This window comes from Bos mutus, chromosome 8 (genome assembly GCF_027580195.1).
Source record: "Bos mutus isolate GX-2022 chromosome 8, NWIPB_WYAK_1.1, whole genome shotgun sequence".
Classification (NCBI taxonomy): Eukaryota; Metazoa; Chordata; class Mammalia; order Artiodactyla; family Bovidae; genus Bos; species Bos mutus.
This window is the reverse complement of record NC_091624.1, coordinates 11,908,581-11,928,098: the sequence shown is the minus strand read 5'-3', so window position 1 is coordinate 11,928,098 and position 19,518 is coordinate 11,908,581. Positions and strand designations below refer to the sequence as shown.

The 19,518-nt window shown below is 40.7% G+C and overlaps 1 protein-coding gene across 1 annotated transcript; it reads left to right on the top strand.

Moving 5' to 3' along the window:
* The first annotated feature begins 542 nt into the window (after positions 1–542).
* On the top strand, positions 543–18,612 carry DNAJC25 (DnaJ heat shock protein family (Hsp40) member C25). The gene is made up of 4 exons (XM_005906576.3): positions 543–960; positions 13,895–14,047; positions 15,856–16,326; positions 17,701–18,612. The coding sequence occupies exons 1-4, from the start codon at positions 628–630 to the stop codon at positions 17,821–17,823; spliced, it is 1,080 nt and encodes a 359-aa protein (XP_005906638.1). The 5' UTR covers positions 543–627; the 3' UTR covers positions 17,824–18,612.
* Positions 18,613–19,518: the final 906 nt, after the last annotated feature.

The following is a 19,518-nucleotide window of genomic DNA, read 5'->3' as shown; positions in this document are numbered from 1 at the left end:
AGACCAGAGACGCTGCTAAACATCTTACAACGGGTAGGACAGCCCTTAAAAGGCAAAAAGAATTATCCAGTTCAAATGTCAATAGTGTGGAGGCTAAGAAACCTAGAACAAGATGGCCATGCACTTTAAGTCAGATAACGTCTAGAATCTCTAAAAGTTTAGTTTATTTTTGGAAAGGCAGAATGGGGTTATCGAGACTTGGCTTTAAAACCCTGGGCACACATCTTGACGCTGAAAACCAGATCGCATGAGAGCTAGATTACCAACCGCAGCCGGTGAGGTCGTGATGCCTTAAAGACTGCGTGGAAAGGGGACAGTAGAGCGCTATGCACACACTGGTTAAGTGCACCTCAGAGACAGAGACATCCTTTAGGTCTGTCAGACTGAGAACAAACCCACTTCTCTGGGACTAGGAACAAGTTTTCAAAGCTACCGGAAGCGGCCGGGCTGCTGAAGCATCCTGTTCCCCTAGCAACGGTCGTGAAGGAAGTGGTTGCGGCCGCCGCGCCCGGTGCGCCTGCGCCGAGGCGCCGCGTGCTGACGTGGAGCTGAGCCCGGGCCGCCGAGCGGGGCGCAACGAGGAGTGCCGGGGTGCGGCTGGGCTCTCGGAGCCGTGGCCCAGCCGGGATGGCGATCCCGTTCGCTCCGAGCCGGGGAGCTGGGGCTGCTAACCGGCGCTGGTTAGTGCTGCTGCCGCCCCTGCTGCTCGCGCTGCTGCTCTCGCGGCCCGCGGCGGCCCTGGTGGAGGGACTCTACTGCGGCACGCGGGACTGCTACGAGGTGCTGGGCGTGAGCCGCATGGCCAGCAAGGCGGAGATCGCGCGGGCGTACCGCCAGCTGGCCCGGCGCTACCACCCCGACCGCTACCGGCCCGAGCCTGGCGAGGAGGGCCCGGGACTGACGCCGCAGAGCGCCGAGGAGGCCTTCCTGCTGGTGGCCACCGCCTACGAGACTCTCAAGGTAAGCCTGGGGGCTGCGAGGACCTGCCAGGGAAGCGCGCGGCGCGACCCCGTTGTCACCTGGCCGGTGGAGCGAGGCTCCCTGTGATTCCGGCGCCAAGCTTGACCAGCTCTACCATCATTAGGATGCTCGGGCTTTCCCAAGTGAGGGAGCCCACATGGCCCATTGATGGGAACCCCCTCAGTCTTGGGGAGTAGCTAGCCCCCTACTTTTTGTGGCTGTCTTCGGTATGCAAAGGTTTGGGCTTATGATTTGGTGAAGGCATTTTAATAAGATGCAGCTCACACTTGGAAAGCAGGGTGATTGTTATTACCGAGGTCTGTGATAGAACACTGGAAAGATCTCCAATGACAGTGCGACTGCCCCAATTTGACATGACAGAAACTTGGTTTCGGGGGATGGTATTAATTGTGACATTCAGCTTGGACATAAGGTTCTAGAAAAACACTAAGAACACCAGATGTTTGACTTTTGGCTCTGACACCCCCATGTGACCTTGGATAGTGACTTAGTATGTCAGAGTACCTGTTTCTTCATATGCAGGATTATGGCCATGAAACCTACTCAGTAGGTTGTTATGAGGATTAAGTGATCAATGAGAAACCTCCTATATAGGAGCTGCAAATTTGTGCTTAATGACTTGAGTTTCAAGACTCTGAGAATTTCTAGTAGGAAATATTTTGTGAATATATGTATAGTTATTTAACGAAGGATTTATTGAGTCCTACAGAAATCGGGAGGGCTTCCCTCCTAGATCAGTCAGTCAAGAATCTGCCTGCAATGCAGGAGACCCAGGTTCAGTCCCTGGGTTGGGGAAGATCCCCTGGAGAAGGAAATGACAACCCACTCCAGTATCCTTGCCTGGAAAATCCCATGGACAGAGGAGCCTGGTGGGCTGCAGTCCATGGGGTTGCAGAGTCGGGCACAACTGAGCGACTAACGTACTTATGGGGATGGGGAGATTTAGTCTGATCCTGTTTTCTACTGCAGCAAAAAGCAAACTATAAGAAATCACAAAGTACGAATAATATTTGGTGTGTTACTGTTTCAGGGGTCTCTTCATGCTAATACAACAGCAGTTGCAGTTATAGTGTATTTTTTTCTATTTTTTTCTTTCTTTTTGAGGCACAGTTTTTCATGTTGTATGGTCTGCTTTTAACGACTACTTTGAGTGGGGATAGTATAACTCAACCGTGGATTATTTTTCCAGATAAGATTTCTAGGGCTGAAAATACTGGGTCGAGGAGTTAATGGCTTGCTTTCCAGAGCAGTTCAGATAATATAGAGCCATAAAATCCACCAAATTCGTACCAGCATTGGTGACATTGCAGTTTTCATTGTCAATTACCTGAGGAATGCGGGGTGTGGTGGGGGGGTGGTTTGAGAAAGTGCTGTGGCCACAGGCAACCAAGAGGGCTTGGTTGTCTGTTATTTAGGATGAAGAGTGACTAAGGAAGGACTGCCGAAAGATGGGGAAATTTTTCATAAAAGGCAGCCTGGCACCTGAAGCTCCAGTCTGTTTTCTGCAGTGAGGAAAGAGAGCGGTCCAACAAGCAGCCAGAGCACCTGCCACTGTGCCTCCAAAGCCCCCGTAGCAGAGAAGCGAGCACTGGGCAGTGAAGAACGTCCAGAAGAGAGGCAGCAGAAACACTGGCAACTCTCGCCTTCTGCTGGGGTTGGAGATGGGTAGATTTGGTGTGAAAAGGGTGAGCGTAATATTAACAACTTTGAAAACAAACGCCGAGAGAGACAGTACAGAAAATCTGGCTGGGGGGTGGGAGTGGGGGAACTTGCAGGACTCTTAACTGTTCTTGCTGTTTTCTTGAAGAGACAAATGCAGAGGCTGATCTGGTGGCTCTGTCACGGCTGCCTCTCAGTGTTTCTGCAAGTTTAGGACTGATTCGTCAGCTAATAAAGAGCTCAAGGAAATAATTTGTCCACTCAAGAACAAGGAATTTTGAGGCAGTTAAAAAGAGTAATGTCTGGAGAAAGGCGCACTGTTCCTCTTGATTGGGACAGGTTTGTGGTAGCTGCAGATGCCTCCAAACAGGGAACTAGAATTGGAATTGCGGTGACGGAGGGAGTGAGTGAGTGTTCTGCAGTTTCCCCAACCCTACTCATTATTATTCAGGAGAACGGAAATTACTGTGAGAGAAAAGGGGTGTCTGGACTTAGTTCGGACCCTTGCTGAGCTCTGTGAAACCTTCCATGTTAATTTTATAGAGATAGATATGGATTCCACTTGCAATTGGAACACCTCCAGAAACTTTTTTTTTTTTTAAAAACTTGATTGCAGATGCCCTCTCCTGTAATAAGGAAGAGGACTTTGTCTTGCTGTGTGTGCAGGCAGGTATTAAAAACAAATAGGGTGGTCTGATTTTATTGCTGTCATAACAGAGAATTGTGAGAAAGTTGTCAGAAGATATAATTTCTGGAGAAGGCAGTGATCTGATCAACTGGGGTCATCCCCTCCAGGCAGCAGTGTGTGTACGACGTGCATATTCAGTTGTGTCCGACTCTTTGTGACCCCTGGACTGTAGCCCACCAGGCTCCTCTGTCCGTGGGATTTTCCAGGCAAGAATACTGGAGTGGGTTGCCATTTCCTACTCAAGCGGATCTTCCAGACCCAGGGATTGAACCTGCTTCTCCTGCATTGGCAGGCAGATTCTTGACCACTGCACTGCCTGGGAAGCCCAAGGCAAGAGATGTAACCACTGTTACATCTGTTATATCTGATATCTGTTATGTATCAACCACTGTTACATGTGTTATATGTTGCACTTGGATTATATTCACAGCCTGGAAGGAGGGCTGCTGCTGCTGCTAAGTTGCTTCAGTCGTGTCCGACTCTGTGCAACCCCATAGATGGCAGCCCACCAGGCTCCCCCATCCCTGGGATTCTCCAGGCAAGAACACTGGAATGGGTTGCCATTTCCTTCTCCGATGCATGAAAGTGAAAAGTGAAAGTGAAGTCGCTAGTGAGGCCTAAGAGGTCCATCTGGCTTTTACTTCGAGCAGGTCAGACAAAATAGTGGGAGAAGTTGATGAGTTCAGAGACTCTGGAATAAAGATAACCAGAGACACCTGCCTGGAATTCCATATATCACCTCATGGGGGCAGCACTGCTGACTTGGGACCACTTTTCCTTTCTATTTGCTCTTTCTGATACACATTATTTCTCCATAAACCCTGTGAGTGGAAAAGGAGGGAGGGTCTTGGTAGGGCCTTGGGAAGACTGTGTTCTCCTTCACAGCCATGTTCAGTTATTGCCGGCATATGGCGGGAAAAGTTGATTCTGTATTTCCTTTGTAGGATGCTCAGGTGGATTCCATCTCTGAAATAGTGTATGTGACAGAAATTGTTTCTTTTGTGAAATCTGAAATAACTCAGTTTTAAATTCACTGGAGCCAGGAGCCTTTTTTTTTTTCTCTCCCCCATAATTTTTTTATAACCTCCCTAATTTCCTATTCTTGGTGTGTTCAAGCCTCTTAATTTTTTTTAACATAAATAAGAAGCTATATTATATCCTCATTGTAACCTTAGAGTGGTGTTCCATCAAAACTTGTAACAACCAAGCATCTCTGACTCACCAAAATGAGAATTATATTTGTGTAAGGTATGGTGGGTTTGTGACTCTGAAGTTAGTCTTGGTTGAATAAACACCTCTTTGAGAGAATTTTTTTAGATGGAGATTGTTTAAAAATATGATACTAATGTGATTTAAATGTAGTTGGTCAGACAAGGAGATATTATCACCGTTGGTCATTGTTTTTATAGCAACAGAGATTCTTCCTGTGAATAGAGAGAATGGAAAAAAAAAAAAACAGAGAAAGGATGGTAATAATGGAGGGCAAAGGGAACTTGCCAGTTGCTTTTACCAAGTCATGCTGAGTTCATGTTCTCAAATAACTTAAACTTCCAGATCTCAGCAGGGCTTGAAACCATTATGGTTTCACACGCTGCTTTATATTTGTTTCATAACATGAGTTAGGATGATGAAATAACTATTTATTTAGTGTATTTGACTACTGGGGATTCAGGGGGACTCATGGACTTTGGAAGTTAAGTAAACAGACTCTCACTGGGTCAACGTTGGCTCTTTTTCTGTGGGTATAGCACTTATCACACTGCCCTGTACATACTGAGTAGCCCATCCCCCCTCTCCACTAAACCTTATTTTTGCATATGTATCTATGGCAACTAGCACAGTGTCTGGCACATAGATAATGAAAGTTTGTTAAATACATACTCCTATCTGGAGACAGATTCAGATAGGATGACAATTGAAAGTGGATTTCTGGTGTTTTGACATGGGTATATGAAGCCTACTTTGACATTTTACCCCAAATTAACTGTAGTTTGAAAGAGTGGTACAGATAAAATAAATTGGATAGATATGAATGAAAAATTCCTATGTGAGAGAAAAATCACATTTCTCTTTTTAAGGAGAAATTATTTTCTCAGGGTTTTAAAGTGAGGACATTAATTCTGAATATTCATAAGAATTGGATGAACTAGATAAAATGAGAAGGCTGGCATAGAAGTAAGCAGGTGAGGAAATGGGTGGTAAGGAAGGATGCACTTATAAAACCTGTAACTGGTAGACAGTGGTAGTTTGATAGCATTTTGCAAGATCACCAGAGAAGAACACATAAAAGGTCTTGGAGGTATTACTGGCGTGCAGGTTATCTGATACTTTGAAGGGATGTGTAGAGAGTACCTTCTGCTTCAGCCTTGTCTTGGCAGGGAAGTCACAGGAACACTTCAGTTTCTCTTTATCGGTCTGGTTGATATGGCAGGACTTTCACAGTTAAGAATGATTTGGCAAAAGGGGGATTCTGAACTTCCTGCCTTGTTATGTTACTGTTTATTGTTTTCCTTTTGTATATTCTCTTAATCAACCCTGTCTCCTAACTGGTACTGACGTAAGTTCCAAAGGAGGAGACCGTAGCAATGAAAAAGGCACAGTTCCTGCCTTTAAGCTTTTAGTGTAATAAGGAGACACATACCTATTGTTCAGTTATTATTTATTTAAGTTATATAATTAAATTGTGTAGATTATATTGCAACACTGAGAGGGCACAATTATTTCTTCTTGGAGGACTGGAGAAGAATGTACTCTTTGATCTGGATCTAGAACAGTCACCACGGTTGACTGTGAAGGGACATTTCTGGTAGAGAAAATTCTCGGTCAATGAAAACATGGAGTTGTGGGTGCGCAGGGCTTGTTCCAACAGTGAGATGTACAATCACTTTTATGCTTTTCCCAAGGACTCTGTTTTGGAGGAAGAAAATTAGCTGCATTTATTGGTATTACTATCCTATTGGTGTTATTATTTTTTCTTTTTCAGCATCGAACTGCATTTTAATCAGTCATTCATAATAAATGTGTATCCATAAAAATAATAGAAATGATGTGAACTTGTATTACAGTTGTGATGCTGATAAACAGCCAAGTTAAGTAAGCTTGATAGCAGATAGTTTTCATTCATATTGGTCACAACTCCATGTAACACTTATAAATTTGGGGGGCCTTTTCTGGGTTTAGTGGGAAAGATGACATGTTGAACAGCTCTGCCACTGGCCCAGAAGGATGTGGTACCTTTTGTGCCACATTTGCTATTTCTGCTGTAAACCCATAAGTGTTGTTTACTTTTCACTCATCCCTTAATGTCACCTGTTCAGTTCAGTTCAGTTCAGTCGCTCAGTCATGTCCGCTTTTTGCGACCCCATGAATTGCAGCACGCCAGGCCTCTCTGTCCATCACCAACTCCCAGAGTTCACTCAGACTCACGTCCATCGAGTCAGTGATGCCATCCAGCCATCTCATCCTCTGTCGTCCCCTTCTCCTGCCCCCAATCCCTCCCAGCTATTACTCCCTACTTATGGCCAAGGTTGATTAAACACCAGATGTGTTTAATTCTAGTGCTGTGACTCTCTGACACATGATGTCATCAACAACCCATCAGAGCTTTTGAATAACACAAAAACTACTGAGTTGATGTAATTCTAGGCAGAAACTAAGCACTTGACATGTTAATTTTGCTTGTGTAGGTTTATCATAGGTAAACGGAATATTTTGAGATATTCACAGCACGAAGACCCATAGTGTACTTTTAGAGATTGTAGGGGATCTACTGTTTCTAGGCTAGAAGCCTCTCAGGTGCGTAGTAGGGAGAATGTTTCAGGAGACTGGAAGTAGTTTGGGATGTCCCCTTTAAACTATGTTCAGGTGTGTTGAGCTTTATGTATTGGTGAGTTACTGGATGTTTGAAAGTGGATAAGTAACACAAGTCTGATGTTTGTTTCAGAAAGAAAGTTCTGGGAACAAGATTGAGGATGGATTGGGGAAGGCAGGAAGCTTTTCTTGACTGAACTCATTTTACTTCCACCTTAGTCTTCTGGAATCTCACCATTCCTCTTTCATAACTTGGGAATCTCTTAACTGGTTCATCTCTCATTCCTTAATTTTGAAACTATGGTCACATTTTTCTTCCTTCTTCACCATTGGCTGTCCTTACTTCCTTATACCCCATCATTTAAACTGTCACAGACTGACGTGTGCGGCAGCACACATCCTGGAACTGTTCTTCCCAAGGTGAACAGTGATGGCTAAGCCTCAGATCAGAGGGCTGCTCTCCCTTTTGGAACTGTTTGTGGCATCGGATGGCCATCAAGTAGTTCTTTAAGCTGCTCTCCTTTGACTGCCTTGATGTAATTCTCTCCCTTTGCTCTGAGCTTTCTAGCCATTTCTTTCAGTCTGTATGGTCTTCTTTTTCCTCTGCCTTCACCTTAAACATTGCATTTCCTTAGAGTCTTATCCTTTGGGTACTCTTTCCTTTTTGTTTTCTAAGCTCTTCCTGATGAAACTCAACAGCATCCTTGACAGTCCTGAAATTTGTGCATTTTCTGGGTTCATATTTTTAAATTGTCTCTCATTTGTAGCACAGGTACCCAAAATTAAACATGAAACCAATTCTGTTATCTTTGTTAAAAGCATAAACTTTAAAAGAGGATGACTCTCATACAAAATGAACATGTGTCAAAGATTTTATTTAGCTCATTAATTAATGCAGGAATCAATAAGATATTAAAGTGAAAGTCTCTCAGTCGTATGCAGCTCTTTTCGACCCCATGGAATAGTCCATGGAATTCTCCAAGCTGGAATACTGGAGTGGGTAGCCGTTCCCTTCTCCAGGGGATCTTCCCAACCCAGGGATGGAACCCAGGTCTCCTGCATTGCAGGTGGTTTCTTTACCAGATGAGCCGCCAGGGAAGCCGAAGAGAAAAAATGTCACACCTTTTACAGTCAAGACAAGGAGTGCTGAAATGCCTGTAATACTGGTCAGTATGACAAGGCAGTCATCATTTCCCTTAATTCTACTGGACGCAGTTTGTCTTTGTGTGAATAAGAATTATTTGCATTACTCCCCAGTTTTCCGCAAGTTACTTTTTTTTCCTACAAAGTGAAAGTAGGCTTTTCAAAGATAAATGAAAGCATGCCCCTCCTACAGGAATAGGTAATCCCTGGAGGCTCCAGGCATTGGAAAGCTGTCCAGTAATCTTTTTCCTCCCCATTTCAAAACCTTCCACAGTCCCCCCGCACCTTATCCGCACGTGATGCCCTCTTCCTTTATTCTTGAAATCACATGGTTCACAGAGTGACTGTAATTAGAAACATCACTGTTCTCAACGTGATTGATTCCTGTACCCCTTTAATCACTAGAAGTCTTATTTTTTTCTACTTCTTAGTCTCTGAAATCTGTTTCTCCTTCATTCCATTCTTTATAATACTGTCAGAGTTATCTTCCAAAAATACACACTTTCTACTCCTACTTGAAAACCATTTTATGTTTGAATAGCGCAGACAGTTCACACTCTAACACTTGAGCATGGCGTGTACGAGCCCCTCCTCCTTTCTTCCCTGAACCTCCGCAGTGCCTCAGCGTCACCGAATCTGTTCTATTCACTATGCTTCTGAACCTTAGCACTTGCTGCTCCCTTTGCCTGGAACAAATTTTGCTGCATCTTATTTACTTTTCAAGATTGAGCACTCATTTCATGCCTTATGTGAATCCTGTTACCAGTGGTCTCAGGCAGAGAAGTCGGTGCTTAGTCCACAGCTTTTCTTGCTTGCTAGGTTCTTCCTGTACATGGGGGAGCTCTTGAGGCCAGGACTTTTGTTTGTCTTTTTATCCCCCTTTGTGTTCAGCACATGGCTTAAATGCCTTGCATAACTATTTGCTGAGCTGAAAATAACTAAGGTTTTTTAAAGCTCAGGTACCCAAATAGATGGTTAACAAACTGAAACACAGGAACAGATCTGGATTGTGACCATGCTGAACTTGAGATATTTCTGTTATATTTAGGAAATGTTCAGGAGATATCTCAAAAGAAGAGGAGCAGGAAAACCAGATCTGAGTGTCACTCTTACGCGGTATAGAGGCGATACTGCAAATGGTGGGTGTTGCTGTGAGCGCGTGCAGACTGAGAAAGGAGAGGTTTAAGAGGGTAGTTGCCTGAGTGGCTGCTGGGCAGGGAACAGGAAGAGAAATGGAACTCGGAGCAGTTAACTTTCTTCCTCTTTAGTAGTCTAAAGAGGTAGTGTAATAATAGTCTGGAAGGAAAATCAGGCGTTATTTTTTTTTTAAAGGATCATTTGTGTGTGAATTTCTTTCAAAAATAGGATGAATATATATATTTTTAAGAACGAACTATTACTGTATTTTCATATATTATTGATTCTTGGCCTTTACCATCCTAAATGGTTTCTATTATTTATATAATCGAAAATTTTTAATATGAAACTGGTTGCAATATCAAATTATTGCAGTTTACATCTGTTGAGATCAAACAATTCATTATTTCTTTCAAGGACAAGAACATAATATATTTTTGCCTCTGGGGAGGGGGAATGATCATTTTCACAAGAGAAGGAAGGATTCAGTATTTTCTTTGCTTGTGGGTTTCCTCTTATTCACTTTTGATCTAGATATTGGTGGTTATGTTCCAGTCCTCCTGCATATGCCCAAGAGGATTGGGAGTGGAGTGAACACCAGCAGAAGCACCATTTTTTCCTGTAGAGATTAGAGACAAGGAGCTTATTGCCCTGCTTGTCAAGGCTCAGGACAGAGAGGAGGAAGAAACAAGTATAAAGGTTTTGGCTTTGGAAAGAAGCTGGAATCTCCTGACCCTGGGACCTTAAGATCCACAAAATTGCTGAAAGAAAAAGTACTACCTTATTGAAAGGTAAGACATTACACTGTTTTAAGGTTTAAGCTCTTATAGCCACATTAGCATATCTTTATAAGCTATGAAATCAAGCAGTCATTTCTGCCAAGCCCAGGTTTTTGTGGTAAGCCATCCCACCTTCATGGTGAGGTGGAAACCTGGGTGGCTGGGGAGATGTCTGCAGTGAGGAGAGCCTTTACAAAATTTCATTCAGTTTTGAAATGTTATTTATTGAATGCCAGGCACTGTGCTAGGCCTTGGATATACAGAGATTAATGGATGACCCTACCTGCCTTCTAGAAGTTCTCATTCAAGGCAAAGATAAAAACTCTGATGATTACAATGTGATAAGTGCTATAATAAACGGGTAATAAGCGTAGTAAGAGTGGTCTGAATCTGTCTACTATTGTTTATGTCCTAAGGGTTAATAGAAGCTCATGAGGTTGGGTAAAAGGAAAGAGAAAGAGCATTTGAGTTAAAGTGAATTATCTGTTCAGACATAGATATAAAAGAGCATGTTATACTTAAGAAGAACACACCAAATTCCAGAAGTTGCTATCTAATGTTTGCTGTGGGCAAAAGGAGAGAGAGTGATGAGATGTTGCTAAGTAGGTAAACGCAGGCCAGTTGTGGAGGCCCTGTTGCGTGCCGAGGAAAACTGAACTCCCTTACTAGCCACTGGGAAGCGCTGGAGATGACAGACAGACAGACAAACTGTGAGGCTACTTAGGTCCCAAGATGGGCAGGAGGAAAAATAGATATATGATATTAAAATAAGAATGTACATGAAACTCTTTAACTGGGTCCCAGTCTGTCTTTTCTTTTCTCCTAATATTCCTGGTGTCCTGTGTTCTTATTAGGTTGATTCTAAACTCAGTAGGTTCCTGAAGAGTAGGACTTGATGACTTAGATTGTTGAGACTCCCTAACCCCTCAATTTGTGCCAAACTTGAAGCAACCTCATAAAGTGTATTATGCATGGCTCAGCTTAAAATCCATTTTCTTCATTCTGGACAGAAAGCTATAAACCCAGTAAAGAAAGAAGATTGTGACTGAATAAATGCTATAACAAGGGAAACGCAGGCCTTCTTGTCTCTAATCATGACCAAAACAGGGTCATGAAGTTATGGGCCCCAGGGAAAAGAAAACCATTCTAAGAGAAGTCAGGCTTGACCCTGAAACCGTTTAGGGATGAGGCAGTTTGAGGACTCATTATAGAGGGACCTCAATAGACCCTACAGGCTCTGGTGGCAGTAAAGAGCCCAGACATAAGGTATAAATTTTGAAGTTGCTGGTGCTGGAGCGTTAGCTGACCATCCTGTTAATGAAGCTCTGGGCTGGATGGAGTCACAGATCTAGGGGCCAGGGAGAAGATGGTGACTCGGGGTAAGACATGGGTGAGATGCTTGAAGAAGGATATCTGCATTCCATGGATTATGACCTTTACTAAGATAAGAGAACAAAGAAGAGAGCACAGCCACCAGACACGTGGTATCCAGAGAGCGCATTTCAGGGGCACTCAGATCTCGCTGGATGCTGCAGCCAGGAGTGCAGACAGTCAGACCCCGCTGAGGGCTCTGCGGGGATAAGGATGCTGGAGGACTGGAGGAGCCTCACCCTGGGGGCAGTTAGTTTCAAAACTTGTCATCTAGTTGGAGCAAGGAGAAGAATCGTGTTTGAACAAATACATTTCAAAAAGCATCTGCCAAGGCTGGGAGGCTGAGTTTAAAAGGCAATAATTTCAGGCCAGAAACAGCGTATCTATAAAATTAGTCCAAAAAGCAAAAAAAAGGAGGGAGGATGGAAAAATTCTCAAAAAGTGTCCTGAAGTACTCAAAATGAGGTACATCAGATAGGCTTTAGTCTTCAGAGCTATCTGTATGACCTGTAACGTTTTACCCTCTTTAGGTTAGAAGCTCTAGAATATGATGATGGCTTATAGAGGAGAAATGGACTGACAGCTGAGGCGTGTGGCGTGCGGCTTGCAGGCTCTCAGTTCCCTGACAAGGGACTGAACCTGGGCCGTCGCAGTGAAAGCCTGGCATAGGATCACTAGGCCACCAGGGAACTCCTGAGAAAATCTTTTCTGATGAAAGAGAATGTACAAGAAGTGAATTTGAAAATACCAGCCTGAGCTCAGCTTCCCTTATATAACAGATGATTCTCATATCGGCTCTCCATATAGTGCCATGGAATAGACTTTAAATATATTTACATCTAATTATACTAGATACTACTTCATCTAGCTTCAAATTCTAGTCAGAGGTAAAAAAATATTTTGAATGTAATGAATGTAAGAACCGTTACTGAGAATGTGCTCATTCAAATTCAGAATTCTTTTTTTTTTTTTTTTCCAAATTCAGAATTCTTCATAGGAAATATATAGTGATTTTAATGGGTACAGGAAAGATTTTGTCATTAGCAAACTTTTTATTTTAAATCTAAGAAACGGCATATTGGAGGACTCAGGAGGAGGCCCTGAACAGATCCAAGCGCCTCTGTGGTTACAAAGCACTGAACGTAGATTTTGAAATGGTTTTGCTAATAATCTGCAGCTTTATGAATGTTGAATAATTAATTTTTCATAGAAAGAAATCCTCTAGGTTTAAAAAAGATTTTTGTTTTCATAATGGTTTCTGTTGTACTCACTTACAGATAAAAGAATTTGCTGTGGTTTTAGTGTTTAACATTTTTTCTGGAAACAAGACAAGCTGAAAAACAGGTTTTTGTGGGATTAAAAAAAAAGCAAATCATAATTTAATAGCTTTTTAACCTATGTAACTCAGTAAAAGATTGGCATTTGTACCCGTTACAAATTGATTAAAATTACAGAAGGTTTTAAAAAATGTTTTATTTGTAAACATTTGAGCAGCATTTCAGAAGGCTATAATTTTTTCAGCATGTTTACACGATTAAGAAAGAGCTATATACTACTTTATATATGAACTGGGCTGTGAAAATGTGTTATAACAGTAAAGGAATACATATTTTTAACATGTTTTTGTATGATATACGTCATTTGATATTCAAAACAGCCCTGTAAAATTAGTAGGGGAGCTATTAATATCTCTGTTTTATAAGTGGAGAAGAGTGAGGCTCAGAGAGGCTAAAATTTTTGCCTGAAGTCACAGAGGTAGATTTTGACCATTCTACTCCATCAATGTTTCAGTGTTTCCTTGAGGTGAACATAATTTAGTTTTGAGGGCATAGACTGGTTTTGTCTATTTTGTTGTTATCTTCATCTTTGCTTTCAGAAGAAAACCTCCTATACAAGGCTGGGAAATGATTGTGAATATATACAACAGAAATAAACATTCTTTTTTCTGTCAACAGTTACTGAGTGTAGGTGTCAGCATGCTCTTAAAGTTTAAGAACAAATCTATATCCTTATTAGCACCACAGCACTGGCTAAATAAGCATAGTTCATTGCTATTGAAGTGTTTTTATTTTTTCCAGGAGGCCTAATAGTACTCAAGAATTTGAGGAAAAATTTAAATTCTGCTTTATACCTAACATTAAAGTTCTGGAAACAAATTTGTGTGTGCCTTTGAAGAATTACGGGAAATTTTTTTGACAATTTGTTCTTTTACTCAGATTGACTATATAATTATAAAATTCTAGGTTTGACGTCAACAGATTATTAACTAAGGCCATTTTATGAGCTGTCATATGAAACTGGGCATCTTGTTATTTTTATTTTATAGGATGAAGAAACTCGAAAAGATTATGACTACATGCTGGATCACCCAGAGGAGTACTACAGCCATTACTACCACTACTACAGCAGGCGCCTGGCCCCTAAGGTGGATGTGAGGGTTGTGATTCTGGTCAGCGTGTGCGCTATTTCAGTGTTTCAGGTGGGTATTGTGGGTGTGTTCATCTACGTGCATGTGAAGGAGTGCACGTTGCCTAGTGCTAGTCATTAAAACTGAACTAGAAGTATGTTTTTGTGCAGTTTTACTTCCAGTTCAGATTAATTTTTTATGTTAGAAAAATATTTAATCAGTTGATAGTATTGGAATCTTTGACGGCAGGAATCGTGCATGTCATTATATAACGACTAAAACTAATTACCAAACAACAAACCCAGATCTCTTCCTCATTGCCCGCTCTATATTTCCCATATAACAGCCAGAGTGAATGTCAACTAGATCCCTATGGTTTACTGGTGGCCCTTGAGCAGCACGGGTTTGAATTATGCTGGGTCCCCTTATACTCGGCTTCTCTGCACCAGTTGCAGTCCTCGTTACAGAAGCACACAGTGGAGGCTGTTGACTTGGAGGACAGGGAGGAACCGTGTATGCGTACAGTCCGCACCTGTGGAGGGCCAACTATGAGTCACACGCAGAATTTCAGAGGATGGGCCCCTCGTGTTGTTCAAGGACCAAACTACTTTCATAGGACTTTTCAATGATTTCCCTTTAAACTTGGGAAAAATCCAAATTCCTTAATATGGTCTAACAAGTCCTGGCATCTGCCTACCAAATGCCAGGAGTGTAGTGCTTGCCACCATTGCAACAAACAAAACCCTCACACATCTCCACATGACAGCTTAAGGGCACTACTGCTCCAGTTTCAAACCCCCTGAAACAGAGTGAAAGTGCTACAGTAACTTTATGTTGTTTTACTATATCACAGAAATACCAGTTCAGCCTGAAATGAGTTTTCCCTACTGTAATTCCTAAACTAACCGTACCTATCCTATCCTCCTCTAGAGGGGAAGAAAACAAAAAAAAGTGACTGGAATGAAGCAATTTCCTAGTTTCAAAATTACTTCTCCAGTTTAATTCCCAGAAATGAAATTCAATTTCTATGACAAGAGAATTCCTATTGAAAACTAAGATTGTATATTTTAAATGTTTCAGCTTTTTTAGTATTGCCTTTTCAACAGGAAGAGGAAGGGCAATTTTACTTTTCTGTTTTAGATAACATAATACTCTAGTCACTTTTTTTTTTTGCGATTAATAGATTGCTTCTATAATATTTTAGGATACTGGTATAATTGCTGTATTTATTCAGTAAAATAGCTGAAAGGTGTGGTGAGGTACTATATGAGGAGTAGGACTCTTTCTGATAATAAAACCCTTTGTGGTTGAATATATTTAAGAAATAATTGAATGTTTTCCTGCCCAAATAAGTAAAGATTCAAACATACTTGAATCTTTCAGTTCATAATATGGTGAACATTACTGTGGTATGTGCAGATGGTTTAGGAAATAGATAAATATCGTTGCCTGAGTCTATACCCTATGATTGTTTGAAAGAAACTCCTTACCACCTAGTTTTGCCATTTGACTCCTCCAGTAAGTAGATTGCAACTTTAAAGAGAGAAGAGAGATTTCTTAACTGTGATCTAAGGAGGCGTCGGATGGTAAAGATGTGGGATCAACAGGTACGGTGTGATTCCCCTGAGCATCCTCTGATCCTGGGTGTCTCCTGTGGAGAATCACCGGCTTTTTGGCTCAGCTGATGACTTATCTGACTTGTCAGTCCTGAAAATTCCTATGTCCACACAGCTATTATTCAACTGTATCTTTAACCTACAGAGTAAGATCTTTGATGTCTCTGTTTTTAATCGGAATGGGTTTTTTGCAGGCAGGGTTGTGTTCACCAAGATGAATTTTGGTAATAAAAGTGACCCGTTTTTCTTTGTTCAATATTCTAGTTTTTCAGCTGGTGGAATAGCTATGACAAGACGATCAGCTACCTGGCCACAGTGCCCAAGTACCGTATCCAGGCCATGGAGATTGCCAAGCAGCAGGGGTTACTGAGAAAAGCCAAAGAGAAGGGTAGAAACAAAAAGTCCAAAGAGGAAGTTCGTGACGAGGAGGAGAACATCATAAAGAACATTATAAAAAGTAAAATAGATATAAAAGGAGGCTATCAGAAGCCCCAGATACGTGACCTTCTCCTGTTTCAGATTCTCTTAGCTCCTTTTCACCTGTGCTCGTATATAGTGTGGTATTGCCGATGGATCTATAATTTTAACATCAAAGGCAAAGAATACGGGGAAGAAGAAAGACTGTATATCATACGTAAATCTATGAAGATGTCAAAGTCTCAGTTTGATAGTCTAGAAGATCATCAGAAAGAAACTTTTCTTAAACGGGAGCTTTGGATAAAGGAGAATTATGAGGTGAGTAATGACTCTGCTGTGATTTTTACTGTTATCTTCCTTACCAACTTAAAACTAAAGGATCACAGAAGTGTGCTCTAATTTCTGAAATCGAAGAGTTCAATGTGGATAAAGATCTTTTGTTGACAATATAACTAGACAATAAAACTAGCAAGTTTTTAACCTGTGAATTTGTCCTTTTAAAAGATGAACTTCAAATACTTTAATTTACTAATGCTAAACATTTAAAGAATGGTCTAATTTGTTATGTTAAATTGCACTGGGATAGAATGTATGTTTGCAAGGATGTCACCATTTTCTGTTAATTGCACTAAGTAAACTTTGACCGTAACATCATATGGAAACCTGAACTAATTTTATGGCTGACCCAACCAATGTATGAAAAGCTTTCACTTTTAAGTAGTTTAAGCAGCCCACTATACAATAAACTGTCTGTCATGGGTGCTATCCTGGGCTGAATTATGGTATTATGTGAAATTATCTTAGGCATTACTTCCTGAAATTTGGAAGGAACGTAATTTCTTTCTAAAATTTGATATGGCTGTGAGATTGGTTATGAAAACTTGTCCATTTAACGTCAACTGACATCCACTAAAGATGATAGAAATGAAAGATATTCTTTGTTTTTAACCTCTGTGGTTTATTTAACCTTCTTTGGGAACTTTAAAAATATTTTGAAAAACCAATAATTATCTTTGAAGATAAAAGAAGTTGTAAGTTCAGTTTGGAGACAGAAGTATTTATAAGGTCACTTTGTTCCTTGGTTAGGCTCAACGTATACTTAAAGTCATCTGTTAAATTTACTGAGTACCATGTTAAGAAAATTTATGTTGATTCTTTAATATTGGATGTTAGTTGTAGAGAAGAAATGTTTAAACCCTTTAAACTCACATATAATTTCAAGGAAGAAAAGAATGTATTTCCAGGTTATAGAAATCAGTGGAAAAAAACACTAGTTCTTACATGAGTTGTTGTTTTTTTATTTTTTAATTTAACACTGAATGTTAAAGTGCTTAATTGCTTAGTATTTTTTGGTGCATGGTCTTCAGAAGACAAACCAATACATCCATTGGAAACTTTTACCTAAAATTATATTTGAAACATGTAAACATGCTGTTGTTGTTCCGTTGTTGTGTCCAACTCTCTGCGCCCCGTGGACTGCAGCACACCAGGCCTCCCTGTCCCCCTCCATCTCCCGGAGTTTGCCCAAGTTCACGTCCATTGAGTCAGTGACGCTATCCAGCCTTCTCATCCCCTGCCGCCCTCTTCTCCTTTTGCCCTCAGTCGTTCCCAGCATCAGGGAAACATGCCTAAAGCTGATGAAAACGTTTCTCTTTGGATTGTCAGGTCAGTTTGTGTTATTTATACTTATAGGTCTACAAACAAGAGCAAGAAGAGGAACTAAAGAAAAGACTGGCAAATGACCCTAGATGGAAAAGATACAGGAGATGGATGAAGAATGAAGGCCCTGGACGGTTGACATTTGTGGATGACTGAAGACCCCTGGAATGCTGCTATGCCAAACCTTAACTGTGATACTATTTTCATACCTGAATTATTTTAGCAGTGTATCGACTGCACCTCAGCAGCAACTAAAATTCCTCAAGAATTAAACAGAATAATGTAGACATTTAAACTTTCCCTTCAAACTTTATACATAAAACATTTATGATTGTTCAATTTTTATAATCGATTTGTGGATTTTGTTAAAAGACTTGACATGAAGATTTATTAGTTGCCATTTGAAAGTTTTATATCTTTAGTTAAAAATTTGACATGAAAATTTATTAGATACCATTTAAAAATACTACGTGTTAAGTGTTTATTCTTCAAAAGTGTTTCCTTATTCTTTGTTATAGTGCTACATTTTTCTGCTTTTGTGACCTCTGATAGTTTCACAGAACGTAATTATAACAGCATTTAATAACGTTATTGAGCGTGTCTTTCTAGACACAAACTTCTTCAGCAAAACGAATTCAACTATCATGTCATCTTCATGACAGTCATTATAGGATTGAAATAAGTTCAAAATATCTCTCTGGGAGAGTCTTCTGCTGGGCTGTCTCTATACTATCTCCCCCAGTCATAATATTGTTAATAAGATCAGAAACTCTCCAGGAGAGTGAATGTACCTTCCTGTCCTTGTGGGATGGTCTTGATTACAGTCATTATAAGACTATAACTGTGTTCGCAAACATTTCTCCAGAAGAGGACCTTGTAAGAAGGTCTTTTTGTACCACAGCATTGCTTTCTTAATCCTCCCTTCAATTAAAAAAAAAAAGAAAACTGACAGAGCAGAAGTAGTGTAATGAGAAATTCATATATTATGAAGTCCTTGATGAAAAATCCATTTTATGTGAGCATCTTTACATGAATTTAAACCAGAAAGAAGAGGTGCATGGGTGTGTGCTGTTCTATCAGACAATGAGATGTAAACGTTTTATACGTGTGGAAGTGAAAGTAATTCACATGTATTTGAATTGAGTGTGATACTGGAGCAGAGTATCAAAACACATTCATGGTAGTTGGTCAGTACTCCTGTTAAAAGATACACCCCAGCCCATCATAGTAATAAAATGGTTGCAATATATCCCAAGTTTGTTGATATGCCATTTTAAGTCAAAGATTAACATATTGCTTTTGTATTATTTTAAAAGATGTAGCATAAAAGTATAGCATAGTAGATAGGCAGAATCAGTTTCTCCTCAAAGGAAACTAGTCCTTTCAAGAGCTCAGCCCAAATATCTGACACATACAAAGATGCAGGAGGGAAAAGTTCACCATACTTGTTAATATAGCAAAAGATCTGAGGTGGATTATTTATTTCTGTGAGTGAGGGCCTGTTACCTCATTAGAAAATTAGGGGAGCAGCCTGGCTAGATTATCACTAAGGTCCTTTTGCAGCTCTAAAATTATATAATATTTATATTTTTGTAGACTTCAGATGAAAGTGTTTTATGCATCCATTCTTTTTTGGGAGGGTGGAGAAGTCACAGCCCTAAATTATAGGAAGCTGTGTTTCAAACCCCAAATGCCTAACTCTTAACCATAGATAAATGCCTTTTAAAGGTGCTGCAGTTGTCTGTAGAGTCAGTAATCCCTCTCAGTGAATGTGTTATCGTACATTTGACACACAACAGTATTATCTAAGAATGAGAGTGTGTACCATGTGTTACGAAGACCAGAAAGAAA

Bases quoted from the DNA above. Each gene is read 5' to 3' on its own strand.
- DNAJC25 (XM_005906576.3), top strand. From the start codon at position 628: ATGGCGATCCCGTTCGCTCCGAGCCGGGGAGCTGGGGCTGCTAACCGG. The intron at 961-13,894 runs GTAAGCCTGGGG...TTTATTTTATAG, and splicing joins CCGCCTACGAGACTCTCAAG to GATGAAGAAACTCGAAAAGA. The intron at 16,327-17,700 runs GTGAGTAATGAC...TTATACTTATAG, and splicing joins GGATAAAGGAGAATTATGAG to GTCTACAAACAAGAGCAAGA.